General features: G+C 40.4%; 1 protein-coding gene across 18 annotated transcripts in view; it reads left to right on the top strand.

Moving 5' to 3' along the window:
- The window catches only part of LOC110832859 (histone deacetylase 4), a 119008-nt gene that overhangs the window by 29730 nt on the left and 64918 nt on the right, over positions 1-24360 (top strand). For 12 of the 18 annotated variants that reach the window (XM_087356984.1, XM_087356996.1, XM_087356994.1 and 9 more), the window contains exons 1-2: positions 14513-14656; positions 18548-18751. The exons of 2 other annotated variants lie outside the window; for them this stretch is intronic. In XM_087356984.1, the coding sequence (XP_087213110.1) occupies positions 18694-18751 (58 nt within the window). In that variant the 5' untranslated portion in view covers positions 14513-14656; positions 18548-18693. Of the gene's footprint in view, positions 1-14512; positions 14657-18482; positions 18752-24360 lie in introns of those variants that run through there. 4 more of the 18 variants (XM_087356993.1, XM_087356991.1, XM_087356981.1 and 1 more) reach the window with 3 other exon arrangements.

Genomic DNA, 24360 nt, shown 5'->3' with positions numbered 1-24360 from the left:
GTAAATAGTGTGTTAAGATACCTGACTTTTCACCCCGAACGTGCAGTGTAAGCTAATGCTAGAGCTGGAAGGAAGGAAGGCGTCCTAGGGAACAGTTTGCTTTTCTCGGAATGTGGCGATAAAGGAAAAATAAAGAAATAAGTAAGGGGGAATCATTGTGGAGGGTTTTTGAGAAATAAGCGCGCTTCACATGCAGTCCTACGGCTTATTTGATCGAGTCAGACCCCAGGGTGAATATCTGCCGTCCAGCTCCCTGTCATTCACATTTGAGCTTCAAACCGCGGTCCGTCCTTGGCCTGCAGGAATAATTCTTTTTCCGAAACAGTCTGTCACCCCAATGAGCTGGAGTTTTTACTTCCTGTAGAGTTCGTTTGGCGTTGAAGAACACAGGAAAATTGTATATACCGGTAGTGCATATTTGAAGGTCTGAAGAGTGTAGTGGCGTTGGAGTATTTTTAAGGTAGCTTTCTCAGATTTTTCATTTGGTGATATTGAGTATAACCACGAATATCGTCAGGATAGCATGTGTTGCTGTTGAGATTCGAATGGAGCACTTCCGGAATAAGAATCGACGCCTTGCGAACTTTACCGTGGCGTGACGTGCTTAGTACACAAGGGGAGTGGAGGACAGCATGTCAGGAATCGTAATGGTTTATACCAAAAATAGCACAAAATTGATTCTGGGAAAGGAAGTTTTTTAGTCAGAACGTTACATGAGCGTTCTATTTCTGAAGAGTGAGCACGCCAAGGTGAAGTGATTGCTCGTGGAACTCCATACGTGAGCTTTGTTCAGCAGAAGGTTTTGAACACTTTGTTGGCTGGAAGAAAGAAAAACACGATGTGTTCGCAAGATGTGGCCCGCTGGTCAGCGCTGATGAACTGCTAACAAGAAAGCATTCCAGACATCATGAGAGTGCAAAATACTTTTGCTGTCTGTTGTCAGTGTTTGGCCTGAGATTCTCAGCACAAGTAATTCTAACCGCCGCCTTTTTTGCGTGGTTTCAGAGGACATTGAGCTGTCATTTCCTAGATTCAGAACTGATTACTTTTACGGTAAGTATTAGCTATGTTAGTTGTCATTTCCCTCCACTGCTTGCTTTCCCAAGAAATTAGACAGGATGAGAAGTTTAATTAGTTGACAACTACAACTTTAACTTAATCGCACGTGAACAATTGGTTAAGCCTAAACAAAATAAGTGATTGCTTCGTCATCCATTACAGCAAAAATTACAGTATGCGTGCGAACTATCCCAGCCTTCAGTATTAACTACACTACTTATTATTGTTCACATGAACACAACTGCTGCTCACTTGACTTTAATTGTAGGAATATTTAACTCACAAAATAAATAGTCCGTTCTCAGCCGGTTTTCCTTCACGTATGCCAGTAATTATGTGGGTTTAATGAATTATTCTCGGGTTCATTCTCAGGGTAACCTGAAGACGGGGGGCGAAGACGGTTCTCCATTAAACCACCCTAAACGGCTTATAGGCCTAAGTAGAATCATTGTACTCAGTCGCCGTGAAAGCTTCAGATCATACAATAGTTTGGGTTGTTTGGATTTCCGGTGCTGTCATTTTTCAAGTGATTCAGTTGCTTACAGATTATAAAAACACTAGCCTATGTTTAGATTCTGGTGCGTGGCTTGTGGAAAGGAAATCAATTAATAATTCTTTTCTTGTAAAGCTGAGTCATACTGTGTGCCGTGTGATCTACACCGGCATGACGGGGAAAGTTGTGAACGGCTGCAGAGTTTCGCTGGGTGCGCCGTGTAGTCTGGTAGAACTTTCCCGACGTTTCAGAGATGCTTGTCACCTCCATCAGGCGATCGCGATCTCCCAGTCAGTACAGACTAGACCACGAACTATACGAATGGGATTCGAGCCGCAGCAAGGCTGGTTAGCTGTCTTCTCCGCAACGTCCAGACCGACTCAGGTTCACCCAGTGTCCTATCCAATCTGTACCGGAGTTGTTTCTTAGGAGTAAAGCGGCCGGAGCACAAAGCTAACCGCTCACCCCTTAGTGCCGAAGCTGAGACTGCGTGGAGATATGTCTACACGACGTGGTGTATGGTTAAATACCACGGATAACTTCACATTTTGCAACAACCCAGAAGACAGACTTAAAATCTCACAAGAACAGTATGGTATAAGGCAAGATTTGGAAGGAGTGTAGGCTTGCTGTTCGCTAGGTAATTGTCGTCCCGTACTTGACGTCTGGGTGGGAAAATAGATTTATCTACAGTAAATGAACTTCAAAGCTAATGACGTGTGCATAATCGCAAGGAAAATGCACTTCAGTTTGAATAATGCGCTTGTTAAACAGTGCAAGTGGTCACAAAAGCTTTGAGGCTTGGTGTTATGTCCGCTCCAGTCTCGGTCTCTGGCCACAGACAATCCTCTTATTGCGGGAAGGACGAATTGCTGCTGTCACGATATCTCGTGAATCTCCTGTGTTGTGGTATTCTGTTGTAATTGCTGGCTGGCTAGAGACGGATTTAGGTGTAAATCAACGTCGGGTCGTTTTCATCAAATATTTTAACGCATGCTTATAATTGTGAAGAATCTTGAATGTTATGTACTCGTTTTTTTAAGTTCAGTAGATATATGCTTGGATTTATTTTGAATTTTAGTCTAAGAACCTGAAAGGAAGAGACCACATGGTAGACCTAGGCGTAGATGTGAGGATAATATGGATTCACCTGGCTCAGGATAGTAATCAGTGTCGGTCTCTTGTGAACATTGGTTTCTTAAAGTTCGAGGAAATTCCAGACTAGCTGAGCGAACTCTTTTCCACGAAGGTTTTTATTTTGAAGACGTTCTTAATCTCTGAACGAACATCGTGATGCGAACTCTGAGGGCTTCGTCTTAAAATCTCCCCAAGCTTGGACTGCGTAACTTCTCCGATGCGTTTCCAAAGTCCTTTCAGAAGTGTGTTGGTTACTCAGTGCCCATTACGATGAATTCATAGGTGGCCATGTTTTACAGAGACGTATTTTTAAATCATGCCTGTGTTCTGTTTCTGTTTTGTTACTTCCATGTCAGGTTACGTCGAAGGTGTTTGTGGTCTGTTGGTCCGTTTGTCTGTGTTGGCGCAAACTCGACAGTCCTCGCTTGTTTTCAGTGACAACATCTCTGGCAAGTGGCCCCACTGGGGTGGGAATTCTCTGCGGAGATAATTAGTAGTCGTTCATCATAACAACCGATTCGATTTACGTCTCACTTTTATCGTTTTTATGTAGGCTGTATCTTTCATTTGATTTTTTCTTTCTGTATTCTGTTATGTCTTCTTCATTGGTTCTGGTTATTCGTGTTACCAAGTTACCTTACTTGCCAAAGTTAGTTCTCCTCCTCGTGTATTATAACCATCCTTTCAGTTTTTAAAAATTCTGGCTTCAGTTATGCAAGATTTATATGAATTTGGTAGAAATTAGACCACTTTAAATAAGAAACTGTGTTTTAAGAAAAGGACGTATGGAATATATTCTAGCTGTTCGTTGTTTGTTCTGTACTGTTCGCCGTGATCATTGCTGTTGTTCACGTTTAATCCTAATTCCTCGTTTTGACAGCCACACTGAAGTCGAAGATACACACGTGTTGTTTGTAGGCCAAGATATTTTACCCGCTGCTTTACCGGTCCGTACTTTGGAAAAGATCGATCATCTACCTTATGGAGCTCACGATTCGGGTGAACACAGTTCGAAGTCGGGATGGAGTTACAAATTTTTCTCATAAAGTGATTCTTCAGTGCAAGTATAAACTTAACTAACACTGGTGCTGGATTGGGTGGGATACGGTTCACCCCCAACCATCTCTCCTCTCTAATTCTCTGTCAGTCTGTTCTCTCTCTCTCCCTCTCCCTCTCTCTCTCCCGCCCGGCCTCAACTCGGCGGCTGTGCTAAATATAAACCATCCCATCTCTGTAATCTCAGCTGAGAATAGAAACCCCGCACCAAAATTAGCTTTTCCACTGCTGTCGGCCTGCTTGTCACTCAGTGCCTAATCTCACCTTTGATTAATTTAACGCACGAATAAAACAAGAACCTTTTATCACGCCTTTTCCCACTTCTTTTGCTTTAGGTCAGGGATGTGAATTAATTTTCGACTGCGCACTGTATGATGCAGTCTAAAATAGGATTACATTGAAGTTACTTTCAAGTTTTCAGACATCCCCCCCTCCCCCCATCCCCCCTCCACGGTAATATAACCAAAACTGTCCCGCGGCCTTCGAACTTCGTCGTCCGCGTTCTACAGCGAGGAATACGTGTGTTCTAGGCACCAGGGACGTAGTCTCGTAGATGTTTCGGAGGATTCCTCCGAAACGTTGGTATCTACCGACGATCTACACGGCGCCAAATTTCAGAAAAACATCCTCTAACGCAAAGTCTTATCATTTTATCATTTTTTTTTATTATTATTATACCAGAAGCCAAAGGTGGGATACACTTCTCTGTTGGTTAATTCCCAGTCTCATATTTTCGATCTCGCGTTCACTTATTTTATAATTGTTTTGTTTTCACACGAAGGCTAGACTTCATTCTTCGAATTTATTTTTCGATTTAGGTCATGACCGTCATGTTAAACGTGGATAATAAGGTACCTGACGCACTTGGTGACGTTCGAAAAACAACTTTTGTTAGAACCATGAAGTCTATTGTCCTGTATATCATTTTGTCATTAGAGGGAGGCCAGTCTCACTCACAAACAAATAATTATGCTACCTGTCCTCTTTGTGCGGAGTTTTGGCTTGGTGGGTCTACACGCTGCCAGTTATACAGGGTGTCTCAAAAACACGCAGCCGCAATTTTGGTGGTCGCTTGTCAGTCAGTTGCTCACCGCTGCCAGCTGTGCCACGAAGCTGACGCAAGTTATTTTGAACACCCGCACTTGATTCGCTAATTTACCAAGTGCCTTTCCTGACGTATGTAATGGTTCAGTTTATTATAATGTATTTATTTCATTGTTTGAATTTGTGTAAATATGCTTCCCACGTCTGTCTCATCCTGACACCATGTGACCAATACAAATAACATAATTCCTGGTTGTGTAATATTCTAAATTACTGAACTATCTGAACCTTGTGTTGAAGGGAATTGTACTTCAAGCTCTACGCCCCAGAGAAAGAGAGAACGTGAGATCTGAGGTGATCTGGGTTTTGGCGTCGTATAGACTTGTAGGTAGATGCTAACATTTCGGGGGAACATATTGTATCCATCTTCAGGATTTAAGTTAGCCTAGCTAGTTGGCTAGCTGGAGATGGCTAACGATTCACATTTTCTCGTCAGTTCTGCTGTAGGGGAAAAAGTCTGGTGACAACGATAAAAATTTGACAGTCTGTACTTTCATTTAACATTTGTCTACGATACTTCCAATATGGCGGTCTCGTGGTCACGTAGCTCGAAAGATGCCCAGATGTATTGGCGAAAAAATAATTTTAAAGGCTTGATTTCTCTTCTCAGAGATTGTATTGAACCTAAAGAGGGAGCCATCTTCTTTGTCGTTTTATGTTGAGCGCTGTACGTTTTGTGAGGTATTTTTGAGGAAGTACGAAGCCGGGAAAATGAAACGAAAAGTTGGCACTAATTGGAAAGTACAAAGTTTTCCATAGTCCATGCATATTATATGCACATAGTCTGTTATGCAACACTCTCATTAGGGAACTGGTAACGATTTGCAGGCCACCTGTTAAGAAACATAGCAACTGAACTGTGACTGACGTAGCCCTGTTAGCTGCCATTTTGTTTTAGAATACGTGTTAATAAGTGATGTGACAAAAAGTTTTGCTTTGGCCAATGTCCGAAGACGGATCGAAAATTTTGGTTGTGTTATAGACGGGCCGCCGACGACATAAGCCGAGGTTGGGTTGGCGTGACGTGTTCCTGTCACCACTCTGCAGTTTCGCACTTCTCGGCTTTCGGAGATAACCGCGCCCATTCTTAAAGGTTTTATAACATTCAGGCAAACTTCGCTTTTGCTATCATCAGTATATCTGGGGTGGAGTAGGAAGCACATGTAACTATGTGACGGTGGAGTTGAGTGGGAGGTGACATGTGATTGGGTGAGCTGACCGATTTTTCGTCGCCTCTCAAACCCTAACTCTTTTCTTAGCTGCACGGTCGCTTGTCATTGGATAACACTGCTCGCCCTAATCACGTCACCTCCCAGTCAACTCCCACTGCCAGGTATTTATTATGATTTGTCACCCCGTCGCCCACAGACATTTTCGCCGAAGGTGATAACTGCGGTTTATGCCGAAAAGTTTGAAAATCTCCAACGCGGGCTGGTCCCCGAAAGCCGAAGTTTTGAATTAAACTCCAGCCGGGTAAGTCCGCGGACTAGAAGTTGCACGTCGCTGTAGTGGTTTTGGTCAAGGTGGTTATGTTTAGTGACTCCACTTTATATGGAGGAAAGGATAAGGTAGATTTTGTTTTACAGCTCCGAAAGAGGTCTTCACGGCGGTGAGTCTGAAGATGACTGTCCTCTGGGTTGTTGCGCCGTGTTGTCTGGTAGAAATTTACCGACGTGTCGGAGGTCTTAATGTCTCCCTGGTGGTGGAGGTGTCAAGGGCCCGGAAGACAGTCATCTTCAAAGTGTGACACTTAAAGCAAATTGATTTGCGGTTACAGAATTGATTCACCCCTTGCGTTTATCGGAATGAAATGAGGACGGATTTTAAATCTCTGCATTGCAGATCAGCCTCATCTGTGTTTTGCATTTCTAAGTGACTTTGCGATGTGCACGAAGTTATATTTGTAGTGTGGGCAGGGGCGGAAGAGGGGGTAATGTCGAGTTCAGCTAATATTACTACTCTTTCCCTGCGGTTGCTGATTTTTTTTTCGATCTTCCTGTCGCGAATTGAAAAACGGCACGTGCAGCACTGTTTGAAGTGTTTATCACAGAGCTGTACGAGGTTTTCAAATGATGTTGCAGTATGCTTCCTTGTTTGTTTGTTTTGTTCACATTGAAATTATAAATGTTGCTTTTTGTTCACAAGACGCCGAAGTAATGTTCTGCTACACTTATGCTTAGTTTGTTTCGCAGAAAATTATATGAAACCTTCGTCTAATTAGGATAAATGAAATTACTAATTACTGTCATAGTTCGGGGTCTGGTTAAATTTCTGCTTTTTACCCCTTGTGTGTGCTGTAGGAATGTCCAGCAGGTAGTTTACTGGGGATCACATCAAGACTGAAGTGGACGAAACCTTAGATTTTTACTGTGTGTGTAGAAGTTGCTGATTTTGTATTTTATAATTTTATTTTGTGGGCTCATCAAGTTACTTTCGTTGTGGCCGAGACTTCTTCTGTTTGCATTCATGTTATGTCAATTTGTCCACACTTTGCTATTGCGAAAGAGTTTGGTATCTGTTCCACGCATTGCTACATTTTTTTTTTGTATCTACACGAGATACTGCACTCTGGCGACTTTAGTTAGAACTGATAGTCCCTCGGAGATTTAGCGTTCTTGGGCTGGATGGCGTGGCTTCCTGAGGAAACGCCGAACTTTTCACTGAAATAGTTCTGCGTTGCGTGTTTTAAAGCGAGAAGATGCCCAGATTCCTCGCAGACTTTAGAAGACTGTCGTAGGTTATGTTATAATGTCATTGGAAAGTTTTTCATTATGATAAACGTTAGGCCACTTTCCCGCAGGCCCGGCCCGTCTTAAATAATCTGGGTCCCGCACACAATTCAACTTCACAATGTCATTTCCTCCCACACGCTTATCCCATCCGAAGCCACCCAGAAGCTCTCGACGCCCGTTGCCAATAATCGAAATTTTACAGACCAGGGGTGGGGAACCTGCGGCCTTAAGACCACATTTGGCCGCCTTCTAGGCCCTTAAGTGCGGCCTTTTGACTGAATCCAAATTTTACAGAACAAATCCTTTTATTTTTATTAATACATTTTTCAACACGTCCATACCCATCTAGAGGATCAACTGAAACTGCGGACCGCCAAACTGCAACCAAACATTCAAATGCTTTCCAACAAAAAGCAGACACAACAAAGTCATTAAAAAATTAGCTAACTTTAAAATTAACAAATAGTTTTCATTTTTTGAAATTATTAAATACATAGTAGTTAGATTTTTACAAAATAATGTACATTTTTAAGTATATCTAATTGAAGTTTCTTGAATGCCGCCTTCCAACATGAAAAGGTTCCCCATCCCTGGTACAGACCTTTTGAATAACCTTTATGTCCCTTTCATAGAGTATTTTTTGTTTACGTGTTGTTACACGTTTTATCTTCTTTTAACGTGTTGACAAAATTTTTAACATGTGCAGTTCTGTTTGAGGTCAACTGTAACTGAACCAACTTAGTAAGTACCCTACATGGTGATATTTCAGGTTCTCACAGCTGCGAGTTTGTCCTAGGATCTCGCGCCGCTTATTCTCATAGAAATTGACCGACGTTTCAGGGGTGCTTACTGTCTTCATCATTAGAGCGGCAGATGTGAATACCAGTAGAAAAATGTCGATTGCGCCCTTTTAACAGCATCGTGTCAGCTTGCCTTTCATTACTTTAAAGGGTATTTCGAAGTATAGCAGAACTGTTTTCATGTCGTGGAAACTGAAGGAATTTTTGATGACATCTTCAGGAGTGTATTTTTGCACGGATTCTAGCAGTCGTGTGTATGCGCAAAACTTAACTGTATGGAGCAGACACGGTCTTCGAGAAACTGATAGTAACTTACCTAGTCAAGAAATACCTTTTCTCTTATGGAACCCGAAGTATCATAACCATGTTCACAAAAGCTCTCAGTCACTATAATCCAGCCCACTTCTTCGCACTGTTTCTCTAAGCTTCGCGGTCGTTCAAGAACCTGTAATGGTGGGGCTCATGTGCCCAGGGTTTGTATCACACGGGCAGATTTGCATAGTTGTACCCATAAATGACTTGTATTTGCCGACGAATGCCAGTCAGTGTAACGCGTTCTGCAGTCAAAAACCCGACCACTGCGTCATTTCCACGGCTGTAATTCAGAGATCCGTTATGACAGAACTGTGGAACTCACCTCAAAAAGTGCGGAGAAGTCGAATCATTGGCACATCATCCCCGAAGACCTAATGTCAGTACAGGTTCGTGACGTGTGTGGAAACGTGTTTCTTTCTTTGTTGTTGGATGAACGTACGAATTGGTACTCTTTTTGAGTTATAGCACTAATGCGAGGTAAAAGGATGCTTATAAATAGTGTGTGTTTGTATTCAGCCACTATGAACGCACTCGTAGGGATACCAGCTGCTATATATAGCGTTCGTTCCATGTGGTGTGGCCCTGATTAGTTATCGTTTTCAGTATTTCGTATCGTGTGTTTTGTGTTGGAACAGTGATGTGGCAAATGTATATGACCTTGTTGTCTATTTTTACGCGACTTTGTCATTGGATGGGTTCACGTAACGTAGGTGGTACAGTGCTAGTAACTTCAAAGTCTGAACGCTAAATGTCAAAATGATGCGAGAACAATGCTCGTTTCTGTGCCATGAACTTAATTTTAATGATTTTCGGGAGTGCTTGATGATGATGATGATGATGATGATTCAGACTTCACTCCTAAATGGTAATTACACATATTTTGATGTTAGTCGTTTTCGTGGGTACTGACGCCTCCATCTTCAGCGTTGGGCCGTGAAGATGGAACGTGCCTTGCTTTGGATCTTTATAGAAGCCCGCGTTCCTATCAAGATATCTTTGCTATAATTAAGGCAGCGATGCAAACGTTTTGTCTGTTTGAAACATGTCAAGTGTGATCTGAACGATGAACTGAACTTAGAATGTTTCTAAATTGCGAACGTCGAGTTCAGGTGCTTTTAGACTCTGAGTATTTGCGTTAAAAACTATTAACGTTGACATTTATAACGCTGTTCATGTAATGTTTCTGCCAGGAAATTCCTTATGTACCAAAGAATGCTGCAGTAGGCATTCTTTGCTAATATCATTTCTGATGATGGAAACTCAGCAAGGAATAGGGCCTATATGTTATTTTGAATTACATTTAGAGTTATTGTAAGCTTTAATTTTGTCGGTTTCAAAGGAAGCCAATGTTTGCTGAAGGTGCTGCAACCCGTGACCTACTTAAATGTTTTACTTGCCTCAAAAGATTAACGGCGAAGCTGTTGCCGGGTCGGGTCACAGCCGTCACGGAGGGTGACGTACCTGTGGCATTGCGTCACTGTTTTGTGATTATTTTGTGGGTTTTATGAAGTGCATTCCCGGTCCTTCAACTTTCCTGGGTTCGGTTTCTTGGCTTCCGTACAAGTTCTTGGAAATATATTAAAAATATTAAAGGGATCTGTTGAGCAGCTTAATGTGCAAACGTGTTTGCCGTATTAAATTTGTGTCTCTTTACTTAACTAGTGGTCGGTATGGTGAGGTTAGCAACAAGTAATCTTCAGTGATTGATTTGTGTGCATAATTCCTACTAGAAAACTCTGCACTTTTCGACTTCAGTTGAAATTGTCATTTAGAACTCCATGCATTCGTTTCATCACCATTTTTTGTAATCATTTGTATTTTTCTGGAGCTTAAAATACTGTGTTTTGTGGTCGTAACCGTCTGTTGTAAACTCTTAATGTTATGTAATAAACATATTTGCGCGTATTTCCACAAGAAGGCATCATACTTCTGCGTGTTTAACCTTATTCAGATAAGGAAGTAAGTTCTTGTTAATATGGAATATTCGTAACTCAGATATTTATATCTTATCGTAATTCTGAAGGTGACTATAAAACGAGAAAAAATCTCGTGTCTCGCGCGCATCCAAACTGGGCACTCTGTTCATTAATCTTCAGACCTCAGATCCCACGAAGCCTTTGTAGTCCGAAACATGTTCGTGTGGGGATGTGCACTGACGATCAGTTTTAGTTTTAGAAAACGAAATGTCTTTTGACCATTTATCGTCTAAAAGTTTTCGTCAATTCCGCCACTCTATGCGCAGACGATTGCCACGGGTTCGGAGCTATTTTTATGTCGGCCAGACGCGCCCATTTGTTTGGAATTACCTCTCAACGCAGACATTCGTTACAGAAAACGAAAAATTTCTTGCTAACATCGACCGTTAATTCGTAAGCGGTTAAACTAAAGCAGGACCTGAACCTGGTCAGTATATTTCCACCTTGAACATCTGTCTAATAGCATATTGTTAGCGAGTATAGCCAGCCGATACTAATGGGCCGAAGCCAGCTTATTAAACTGCCAGTGGTGTTTTATTTAGACTGCGGGCGACCCTTCTGAAACCTAAATTGAGCGACACTATAAACAGTGCATGTTTGTGGTGGTCGACAGATGAATGCTTCAAACTACAAGAAAATTCGTCAAACACCCATGAGAAACTATAAGTGTGATGTATTCTACTTATAGTGCTGTTTAATGTTATCGGCGGTTATCTCAGTGGTTTTCAACGCGTGGGTTCGGTGTTTCAGAAAGCCACTTGTGTTCAGAGCAAACCTTAATTGCTGTTATGTATTTCCAGTTGCGTAATTGAAAGTAAACTCGCTCCGAAATTAGCGTCGGAGACAGAACTCGTTGGAAGCTCAATGGTCCATTGATGCAGTAGAATCATCATCTCCGCTTTGCGTTTTAAGATTCTTCCAAGGCTGTCAGTGAGCTGAAATGGAGTTTCTTGTAGTTTTCCTCTTTTCTGTCATGGGTTCATATTTGTATTTTATTTTTTTATAAAAACGCTACCTGGACGAATGTATAATAGTTTTTAAAGATCTGTTTCAATACAAATTTTGATACGAGCTTCGTTTCTTCAAGTGGAGGTGGCTGTGCTTCAGCACATTTCTGCGATGTTGGTAACAATGACAGAAAATTAATGAGGTAGAAATGCGGTGTGGCCTGTAGTGATTCTTTGATAAAAAACCTTGTATGTTTTTCGAATATTTATTACCGTAGATCATTTCTGAATTCTATGTTATAAAGTGGCGCTGGTAATTGCTCCAACCTCACAAGTCCGTCATGCAGGTGTTACTTACTGATGGTCGGAAGTTAAAAATTACGAGTTCGGAATAGCTTCCAGTTGCAGAACGTTCATACCACATTTTATCAGAATCCTTTCACTTGTTCTCGAGTTGAAACACATGGACAGACAGCAAAGAACGCGTAACGTAATAAGCACTGAGTTATGCTGCCCTCGAGGGGCACGATGTTCGTTTCTTGCAGCTACTAAGCCAAAATTATATAGCCGTGATTGAACAGTGAATTTGAATGGGACTAGAAGGAAGCAGCCATGGTCCACCAATCCCGGATTTACTTGGAGGGACTGATAAAAATTACGGAGAAAAATTCAGTTATGATGGCTGATCTACAGACCGAAATTTGGACCTGAGACCTCCCGAGTACGAAGTAGGTGTAGTGACCAGTGTACCGCAGCGTTAGGTACTAAGATGTTCTGTAATTCTGGGAGGGGCAACGGACATACATACATACATACACATTTTTAATACTGTTTCTTGAAAAGTTCCGAAGAAGTTGTTCAGCCAAAACCCTCAAATGTCAAAAATGGAGATGTCGAGGAATTGAAACATGGCGCTCGTAGGGCTGTACATTCGACAGAACGTCTTATTTTTTGCTCAAAATACAATAGTAACGTTTATATTATTCAAAGCAAGGCGCAGTAGCACATGACGTATAGTGGGACAGCTTAACTTTCACATTTTTTTCCGTCTACTTTAGATTTTTATTACTTGAAAACTATTGGATACAGTGTCAGAGTTTCTATCCCCCACAATTTTGGTCTCGTTTGGCGCCCATAAATGACGTGTGTTTATGATGTCTTCATACCAAATTCCACATTCCTACCATGTAGCCCTTCGGTTATTCCTCGCTGACCCAATAGTAAAAGTAGGTTAACAGTTTCATTCATCAGGCTTAAATATAGATACATTCACTTTTTGTCAGTTCAAGTCTGCAGCTAAATGCGTTGTAGGCCACTTAATAAAGCGACGTGTAAGTAAAATGTGAGAGCTGCTAAGCATAGTTTCTCTAGTTAAAGAAATACTTATTAGGTCCTATTATTTTGATGCTTACTAACTAAGCTGTTTCGTTAGTTAGTCGTCGGCATTCTGGCAGCTATTAGATTTGTTATAGGCTACTAAAAATACGCATATAAGGTAATTAAACGTTTTCAAAATAAATGCTTCTGAATTATCGTGAAACTCCAACTTGGACCAAAGCGTACTATATCTATAGCGTTGTAAGTGAACTACTCGCATTTCCGTTTTCATTTGTTGACGTTTCACAGTCGTCAAAAGCAACCAGCGACGCCAAAATGGCCTGGCGTCTCGGATTCGTCAAAACATGCCGACAAATTTACAGCTCTAGATTTGACCATGGAACCACTGCCCCCAAGACAATGTTTAGGTCAGGGAGAGTGAGCCATTTTGCAGTCTGGTGCCAAATTTACGCCACGTTTCTATCAAGAAGTGGTTCAAGCGTCCTTAGAGCTCTGTTACCTCCCTGGTGGACTTACAGGATGTCTGATGCTGCACATTTTTAGACAGTTCTTGAATTCTTGGCGTGTGTGTGGTTGTTTTGAAAGCGACTTAAACGATACTCATTTCGTTTGTGAGACTGTTTCTTAAATCTAATTTTATGTATTTCTCGAAGTGAAAATAAATGGCAGGAAACTGTATCGAAAAGAAAATACAGCGTTGTGTTTGGTTGTAGCTGTTTTTCTGTAGGTAAGCAAACATTTCAGCATTCCGAGTAGCAACAACAAACATGTTTCTTGCGCAAAGAATTATGGCTTCATGAAGAATTAACTGTTACATTCTTCCAGTAGTCTTTCTTGGCTGTGTGCCAACGTTTCGGCGGAACATACTGTTCCCACCCTCAGGATTCTTTTAATCTTTTTAGAGGAACAAATTTCTTCCATGTTTATGGCTGAAGTGTGCCCTGAAGATGAGTACAGTATACTCCATTGAAACGTTTTCATACAACCAAAGTAGCTTACTACACGGTTAAACAGCACTTTTGACCAACATCTGTTTTGGTTTAAATATGTACAGTAGTAGATTCCATTCATTGTTTTTTAATACGTTCCTTTTTGGAAAATAAATAAATGAATATATGGATTTCTTAGCGTGTTTTGCCACCTGCTTGAACACGTTCTGACATCGCTGAAAAGGTTGTGTTTGTTCACGATACAAGAACTCTGCTATCCGAACAGTGGCTGTAACAAGTGGTTGTTTCGTTTCCTTTGGACATCCTAAGGGTGAGTAGTGGAAGGGAAGGGTCTGCACAGAATGCATTACAGGCATGAGCCAAGCGGTGGAAACACTGTTAATAATTATAACATTCTATTTGCATCTTTTATCGTATTGCCTGGTTATGCCGTATAGTAAACATCTCCTGAGTTTGCTACACTGAGGCGCTGCGGGGGAGGCGAACGAGTGATACAATTTTGAACACCTCCAACTCATGTATGTAACAAAAATAATGTTTTCGCTCATCACGTGGTGATGCTAGCGACTTTTCATTGCGTTCCGTTGGTACGTGTGCTGGTTCTCAGAATAGTTGTTTAGCAATCACTCCAGTGCACGCCCGAGTCCGTAGCTGGTCGCTTGTCTGTTGCTCAGTAGGAAGTGACGTTGTTTCAGTTGTGTTGATCATTCATCTGAGTGTTTTGTGCGTGGGGATGGACACAGCAGTAGGTACGCAATGTTGTTGTGTATGTAGAATCACGTCGTTAAGTTTAAGAATGTATTTAGACTGTTACGTATTTGTGGAATAAATGCCGTAGTCGCGTAAGTGTAGGCATTAATGGCAAAATATAAATTAATTTGTCGGTGGTAGACCTGAAGGTGTTTTTGCACAAATCTGAACAGGAAGGGAAAATGCTTTTGTTTGTTGATGTTTAGAAATTAGTTTTGACATCGCGTTAGATTTTTGTTGATGTCGGTATGCATTGAGGGTTACAAACGGTGTAGAGCCGGTTTAGTGCTGGGGCGCTGTATGTATTTTGGGTGGAGAAAGTATGCCAGACGAAAGATAGTGTAGTTTTGCATTATTTTTATTGCAGCTTTCAGTGCTGACAACTATTTACACCACCACCTACGTATTTTAGAGTTTAAGTAACAGGATTATATTGGGGAACTGTTTCCAACTTTTATGCAGAGATATTTTTCGTAGTGAATTTCGTATTCTGAAATAACACGAACATTTTATTTGTGCACACCGAAAACATTTAAAAGTGCTTTGTACAGGTGGCGATGAAAACGTTTGCACTGTTTGTTATTAAATATCTTTTTTGTCAGATGCTAAATTATAAATATGTTATATTGCAATTTTTTTTGTTTTGTAATGTAAAGAAACCGGTGCAGGGAAAGGAAATCGTTGAAAAGTGTGATCAGTTATAAATTCACTTTAATGTTCTAATCCGACATTCCGCAAATGTTATTCCGTAATTGATTACCGTTATTACCTGTGCGAGTTGCTTGCTCATTCCTCGTTTAACGGCATGTACAAGACCAAATATGCGTTCCTCGAGTCTTTCGCTTTGTGGTTCGTCCGGTGTTTCTTTAGGCATACGAGTGAGTGCTTGTTTATATGAGCTACAAACAAGCCGTTCAGTTTTACGGTCTTCACGAACATGGAAGGGCAATGAGTTTATGGAAATAGCATGTCCTTCCCGTCCTTTGTGAAAAATTCTTCTTTTAGAAAGGAATTTACAGGAGTTCTAGCCTGTGGATTTCAAACGAAAATATTACTTTGAGGTGCTGTGCCCTGCTTGAGAATGGCGAGTTCTGGAGGGAAATTTCAGCAGTTTTGTGTAACACTTGCCAGACAGTGTATATACACGATTATTCGGACCAGTACACAACGAAGTAGCGAGAGCCCAAAACAAGGGAAATGCCATTTTAAATTACACAAGTAAGGGCTGTACCGAAGTGTTGGTGGCCTAATGTTTAGGACCTAAACTGTCACGTAAATGTACGTTTCTGAATTTTCATGATACGTGCTCGGTATGAACATCACGCATCTTGATGCCATGTCACGTGTAGTCTCCGTAATTTGCTACCATCGTCTTTCAAAGTGGCGTCTGAACGAACTTCTGAGTAGGGGGCGACACTGGTTCTACTTAAATAAAGTAAGGCATCGAAATCGCTGCGGTAATGACGCGTCTGATCATACGCTTGTTTCTTTACTGTTTTTATGGAATGCAGAACAGGAACATGGCGGCCACGCGATAATGTGTAGTTGTTCGTATATGCCCAAACTACTGTAACATTTACATCTAGCTTCTCACACACCCATTATACTACATTTCTTAATTCTACAGAATTTGTACAATTTGTCGTCCTATTTTAAGCTACCACCTAAGCAATAATAAGCAATTTTTTTACTCAGAAATGTTCCATCTACTTTCTCGTCTGGATACATTTCATACAATGTGTGAAACACCCTCTTCATCCCTACTCAGAGGGAAACTTCCTGCCTCAAATCCCTTTTCATCATCTGTGTCAGTTTCCAAATAGCAGCCTTTAACCAAGCCAATCGCTTTCACAGTTTGAATGGTAATAGTGATGATGATGATGATGGTGGTGGTGATAGATATAATACTAAACGAAAAAGAAGTGTAGATACGTCAGGTAATTAGAAAATTACATTTAAGTGCGGATTGGCAGAAGAATATCAGACATTTCTTTGAAAGAAGGAAAAGAATGAAATTATAAAGAAACATACCCATTAAATGAAGACGTCAGATAAGGCCGTTCTGTTTTTAATATGTACGTGAACATATCTTAGTTGCCTTTACAGAAGGGACTTTTAATTACGACATGCAGAGGCCAAAAACAGACCTAATTGTGTTTAGATACAAGTAGGCAAAATTGCTTGAGATTAAGAATTCTTGCGAAGTGAGGAATTTCCATTAATTAATCTTCACTATAAGACTGTGCGAGAGACGGTGATGTTGGTATGAAACTGAATATATTTCAACGGAACGAGAAGGGAAATTCCAAGTAAGAAACCATACCAGATTTCTGTAGACTAATACCATGTCCTGTGCTTTTATATTAATCTGGTATTTTTAAGAATGGAAGAGACGAGAAGGACAAAGACGGCTGACATGCGTTTCATAAGAGTGGACTCAGGATAATAAACATAATGAAGGAACTAGAGAAATAGCAGATACCGACGAGCTTATTACCCAGCTTTACCAGTGTACACAGGTTAGAAGGTAGAATGTGTGGCGAATAAAGAACCCCAACGTCACTGTTCTGGGTCCATGGTTTGAGACTAGTCGTACTAGGGGCCGTGCAAAAGTACAATTCTTCATCTTGTCACCTGACACAATCAGTTTCTGAAACGAATTGGCTAAGAAAAGTGGGGCGAAAATATTAGTCTTAAAAACCCTCCGTTACTTTACAGTCCGCCGGGATGATCATATTAAAATACCCACGACTGCTTCCTTTCATATCCTGTACAATTAATCATTCACCGCCTTCATTCCTATCCACGCTGTACAACTTACGCAGCTGAAAAGTCTTTAAATAAGAAATAAATTAACTTGAAGGCGAATGACAGGTTTGCTATATTGATAATGATGGTGGACAATAACAGTGGTTACATCATGGGCCCGAAGGTTCAGTACCGTGCTTACAAAAGTCTGTCATCCGTGTCTTGTACCCAAATAATAATCCTTATAATTATGCTGTTTTTAAATTTTGTTTCGAAAATTAAAGGGAGTGCTGGGTAATGATCAAACGGTGAAAAGGCCACCGGGCGACATGTTTCCAGAAGTATTACTTCACAAGATGTTGATTTGTCTCATTCGATGTAAGGACCAATAAAGATTAGTCTACGAACCAGGTTAACCCATCTCTCAGCGCTCATAAGTGAAGCGTAAAGAATGGCGGAGACGTTTCGGCACGTCTGTTGTGAGCGAATTTCCGGCGTCCCCTGGACGAACAGAAGCCACGTGTCGATCCATCGACTGTCCGGTTAAGATTAAAGAAACCTAGCCAAACTGCTAACTAACCTTGTCCAAACCCTAGATGGGGCCGGGACAGATTGTCGGGATGAAGACGGTCCAGAATCCGAGACAAACCCTGGAAAATCCAGGGACGGAATTAAAAAAGAATATTGGGCAAAATTCTGTAAGAAAACTGGAGATGAAACGAGAACAACGTCCACGACAAATACCGGGACCACCCCGGGACCGTCTGGGCAGAATCTGGGACAAATTTCTGCACAAATCCGGGACAAATACAACAAAACGTCTGTGAGGAAATCCGGGAATAGAGCAGTGACAGAATTCTCTTTTCATCCATACTCTGCTAATATTAAGTTTAAGTCTGTTGGCTCAGGATTGTGGGGAAAGGACACGCGTTCGTTTGAATTTACTGATCTTGGTGTATAAAATAATTAAAGTAGGCCGAACACATTACTTGGAAGAACTATACTGGTATATAGAATGTGTGCGTTAAAAAGACGTCAGTAGTTTTCCTTTCTCTAATGTGCATTACACATTTGCAGATCAGGAATGCGTAAGAAAATATTAGTTCTCTGTAGCATTAGTAATGCAATGTTTACTTTTGTAGGAACAAATACTTTGTTGTGAAGTGTGGACGAGCTCGATTTTCTTTGAAGGACTTCATTGTGACTGTTGTTTTGTGAATCTTGTGCGTGTTAAAGATCATTGAATGCATGAGGTTCATTGGGAAAATATTGTGTAGCTGATACATCTATGGCACTGCAGGATTATGGTAGCTTCAGCTGTACAATGCACCACCACAACCAATTAGGTACGTATGCTGTTTGCACTGTTTGTTTTCTTGTGAGTGACCAACAGCGAAGAAGGATTTGAATTTGACCATAAGATCAGACGTACAACTCAGAAATTATTTTTCCTTGTATATAGTTAACTGTTAAACATACCCAAAATTAAGTCTCGCTAGAGTTTAAGGTTTGTATGAGAGATGTTTTTGTACCAAATTTCAGATTTCTGAGTACAATTTGATTTGAACGTCATGCACGTAAGGGTTATATTAATCAGTTATGAAAGAACATTTTTAAATTACCAAATTCAATTGTAAGTCTGTTACGTACTTTCAAACATGGAATACTCCATGAGGACGGACAGACGAACACGCCTTCTATTATGTATTCAGTTTCTGCAAAGAACACATAATTTATTCTTACAACAAAGGGCAAATTTATTATGCGCACAGTCCGGTGTCAGGGCTTGTAATAGTTATGTAACTGTTCTTGACAGGTGTTGAATCAAGGTGAAGCATACGAAAGGCTTTGATCACACGGTCTACTGGACACTGCTTCTACACGTCAGTGTTCTTCAACTTAGGTGCTGTAACATGGTTTTGTGTTTGTTGCCTGCCTTTATGTTCCGTACCTTGGACCTATTTTTCGCTTTGTCCACCTTTATGTTTATTGTTATACCTGAAGACTACGTATTAATCTGGCTCCTACTTCCTGAGCATCCTTTTGGCTGGATATTGCACCAGTTGGGGTGAGCCACGTGAAGTGACATTTACGGGCAATGAAACATGTGTTATTCACGTTAATTAAATAATGCAGTTTCTTCATGCAGGAGTAAGATCAAGTATACGTACCACTGTAATTGAGTGCTTAAAACAGGATTTGACGGTAACTTGGAGAAAGGTCTATATGAGTCGATACTTCAGTACTTAATTGGCGGTGGAGAATTTCCATTTATATTAACGTATTTGGAATGGAGTATCCTGTGTGTAAGTAAAACTTTGCAAAAATCCTGCATGGCGTATAGTGGGACAGCTTTACTTTTTCATCAGTTATAGTTGCAATTGGGAACGAGACGTATATACACTGGTAAACTTTGCCACATCTGAAAGTGTAGTTGTGAATTTTACAATATGTATAGATTCTGTCGTTTATAAATACATTTTTAACTTCTCCAGATTGAATGACACGCTCATATTTACAGCTTCATAAAAGGCGACGTTAAAGTATAATCGATGTTTGATATTTTAGCTACCTGTGATACTGACCACTATCTGGTGGTTGCAGAAGTATGGGAGAATCTCTCAGTAAGTAAATTAGCAGCTTCAATGATTTGATATCAAGTCGCTAAACATGTTGAAAGGTTAACATCTTAATTCGGTTTTCAGTGTTTTGGAAAAGTGTCTTACCGATGCGCTGGGACAGAAAACCACAATATAACGGAAGTATGCCCAATGTCGTACCCATTTTTGCTTTTTTGTCGTAATCTGTTGACGAGGTAGTTTCGTAAAATTGCGAAATATTCGTATGGTTGGTCTCCGCAAGAAAATTTTATTTATATTTTATCATTATCGTATTTGTGAAATGTTTGATGCTAGTAATAGTCTAATAGTAATGGTTGTGTGTGAATATTTTTATGGAAGTAATGTGCAAACATGTATGCAGAGGCAACTTTTTTTCGCCTCAAAATATTTCAGAAGGCCCTTGTCTTACCTCGGCTTTGGCTGGATGCTGTGTTGCGAAAAGATTAACGAAACGATGAACAAGAATATTCATTCGTATTGACAGTCCTTGAAATTTATTCCGAAATTATTTGCTCCTTCCCTTTAACTACAGTGCTGTAATTATGCAGTTCATTTGTTGCCAGCACACAGCCAAGGACCCATAGCAGTTATCGACCCTTCGCTAAACACACGCGGCCTTTATTTGAAATAACTTGCTTATAGTCAGTTTTTCTTGAAGCTTCAGTCTCCATTCTTACGTCTGAGCGAAACGCTAATGCTGATAAGTTACAAGTTATGAGGATAGCCTATCTAATCTAAGAGCAGTCTAATTATAACTAACTCGATATTTTCCGCAAGGACTTTAAAAATCATTTTTCTGAATTAGAGAGAGAAGAGAACATATTTGTTAGTATTTTTCGCAACTTTTACTGTGTTTATTAGTGATGCATGCATTTATTTAAATGCTTCCACATCGTTATGGAACTGTATAATGTGAAGATTCTAAAACTACGGGACATGAAGGCTGTAAATTAATTACCATATAAAAACCACTGAGTGTATCCGTGTGAAATCTCATTGTCTTTATTTTCTATGGAAAAGTTTATAACTTCTGTTTTTGGGGTGGGGGTCAGAATCGGGTGCGCAATAATTTTATAAGGGTTGGTGATGATATGAATTTTAAAAGAAAATGGATTCTGGTGAGAATTTCATGACACCTTTTTTCAGGTGATTCAGAATAGCAAGAATCATTGATGCGGTCATAGATATAACCTTCGAGTTTCGCGGTGTCGCCATGATTGTTTTACCATCTAATAATGCTGTACAGTCCTGGCGGCTCGGCCGCCAAATATCGGTACTATAGATCTCGAATTATTGATGGCAGGAAATTTGAAAATATACTGGTTGATATCCACTGGTAGCATAATGTGTGTATCAATATTTGTGAAGGTTTGTTGGTTATGAAGTTGTAGGATTTAAGGTTTTCACGGCGGTGAGTCTGAAGATGGCTGTTTTCGGTTTTAAAGTTATTAGGAAGGAAGAAACACACACAAAGCGCCTGTTTTTATGTATAAAATTTTACCAAGTTGGCGAACTTCATACTGACCACTTAAGTCAAAAGTCTTCTGTCCTGTTGCCTGATTTAAGTTTATAATGACGAAAATAGGTCAGACACGTGAAATAGGTTTTGTTGCGGTTACGACATTTGTTCTGGTGACCACCTTTTATCGAGGTTGTTATTTTACAATCGAGTAAAAATAGCCACACTTATCACTTTCTTACAGCAACTATTGATTTGTACCAATAATTTCGAAATGAACGGAGTTATCAGTCATGAGACTGTCTTATTGATAAAGTGTTGTTCACTCTTTGTGAAATAAGAAGTCCATTGCCTGGGAATGCCAACCATCGTATCTGGTAACTTTCCGTTTAAAACACGGCCGGTAGTATAAATAGTATCGTTAACACAATTATGCCGGAACTAAGCAGCCTATGTCCTTCAGCATCCTCGTTTCAAACAGCGTTGCAAATAATCTTGAAGGACTCCAGTACACGGTTAACTTGCTTTGGTTACAGTAGCATAGTGCAATCTAGTGACCAGGGGCTCTTCTAGTACCTCAGACAATCACTTTCGTTACCGGTGCGATGTTTTTGTCTTGGCGTTCAACTCCTGATTCTATAATTTGAAATTGCTGTCGGCCAGTGGCGTCACAAGGGCACCCAGTGCTGGTCCAGGTTTGAGTCTGCCAGAACCAGGGGGCCCAACGAATTGGCTTTCATCTTTCCCCTTTTTACGTGATGACGAAAGCATAATCCAGCTTTCGAAACGCTGTAATGTTATTATCGTCTTGCAATTTAAACGATGGACAGTGTCCAAAAGAACACAGTGTTAAAAATTGTTATACAGTTGCTTCTTAGACGTCTGTACGAAAGAGTAAATTTAAGTTTTGAGCTTAAATGTGTCATGTGCCATATCGCTTCTCGTTAAGAAGTCGGAAGAAGTAAAATTCTCACTTCATTTGTCAGATAACTGTTCTCGCTGTAGAGTCCAAGATCTGGCAGCAGGGCTACTTAATGTAACTGTACTGGCATCTAGAAACACACATTTCATTTGCAATTTGATTACTCACCAGATGTGCCAGGAGGGTTCTTGTATTGTTTTGTCGTGTCTTCGAGTGTAGTCAAAAAGGGCTTATTCTAATGCGTGTAAATTAAGAACCTATTAGAATAGCTGACTGTCGATTTTCGCAGGACATACTGACAAACAGCAATGCCTCAACCTTTGCAGTGTAGTGACTAGGTTACGGATTTGACGACCAGGGCTCGATTATCGGCTGGGTCAGGAGGTTTTACTGTTCACTGTGTCCAGACCAGCTCTGAGGCCAAACCGTGTCTCACGTGGGTTTTGACCACTCACTCCATATAGTGCCGAGGTCAAGAATGAGTGGAGCTATACCTGCAGGCCCCCTTACGTCTTAATAAGTATTGGGGACAACGTTACCTAAATGCAATGAAATGCGTTATTTTATAGTCGGAAATTACACGATGTCTCGCAATTGACCTAATGATGTAACGGTGTAGTTTGTTGCGTTGACGTATGTAGAGCTATGTATAGAAACAGAGTTATATAACAGAAAATTAACTGGTTTATGGTTAGGAATACAAGTGTAGAAACAGTTTTAACACACAGCTTTCGTAAGTATTGATGCAGTCTCTTGTTCTTGATTTGTTGCTTTGGTACTTATGTAAAATACGTATAGAATCAATAGCACGTTCAACCAGTAAGTCTTCCATAATTTAATTCAATTAAATTTATTATTTTATATTTTATTGACGACAGTTATACACTTCATGCACACAACTGTTATTTGCATCGATGTGCAATTTGGAACTCGATGATGATTATTTTAGGTCGAAACATGTAGTTCAGTTTTTACGAACGCTTGAAAAACAGTGAAACGTGTGTGTAGAAGTGGCAGTTGTATGGAATGGCTGACATATTGTGGACGTTGTTGCGACATATAATGAAGTACTCAGTAAAATGATTAATTTGATTTCACGTTTTTCTACTGAGGGCACAGCAACAGGAGAAGAAAGACTACGACGAAAGAGGCATGAGAAAAGTCGTAAGTCTGATATTTACTTTGATCGCAATAGAAAGGAAACTAGATTCATTTGTTGCAACGAAGTTTGAATTCTTTTATGCCCGTAATTTGGTACAGTAGTGTCATAGAAACTGTATATTTCTTGAAGCTTCAGTAATTACACATTTCGAGTACAATGAAACCCACAACCACTGTGGTAAAAATAAATATCCTGCTTCCACATCGGAAAGCGGAGCGTGATATCTCCAGTGGATTTTTGTGTATGATATTACTGCAGGAAGTGCCTCTATCAAGTCTGCATGTGCCTGTATTTATTTATAACCTGTGGGAAAGGTGAATTGCATTGTAGAAACGAAGAGATAACATAATGGTAAGGGTTTTGTGTGGACTTCATTATTCTGCTCCTACATAAACGCTAATTTTCATGTAGGATTTTTTGAGGTTTTCACGGCGGTGAGTTTGAATATGTCTGTCTTCTTGGTTGTTGCACCGTGTAGTCTGCATCCATCATCTGGGCGATCGCCCGGATGATGGAGGCAACAAGGACATCTGAAACGTCGGTAAACCTCTGCCACACTACATGGCGCAACAACCCAGAAGACTGCCATCTTCGTTAATTTTCATGCCGACAATTACTGGGACTTGGCAATTTAGACATTGTTTGGCATTCTGCAATTTGCGGTTCCGTTTTTCACCTTAAGATACTGTTGAACTGCTTACATTTCCCCAGCTTCGAACTGTAGAACCTTGAAGGCGATGACTTGCGAAAACGATCCCGAAATCAGAGATCTACAGAAAATGTAAAAAAAA

Source organism: Zootermopsis nevadensis, unplaced genomic scaffold, assembly GCF_977971745.1.
Source record: "Zootermopsis nevadensis isolate Lab colony 2312 unplaced genomic scaffold, Znev_1.0 Znev_ptg000028l, whole genome shotgun sequence".
NCBI lineage: Eukaryota > Metazoa > Arthropoda > Insecta > Blattodea > Termopsidae > Zootermopsis > Zootermopsis nevadensis.
Note: the sequence above shows the minus strand (reverse complement) of the source record. Positions and strands in the feature narration are given on the sequence as shown.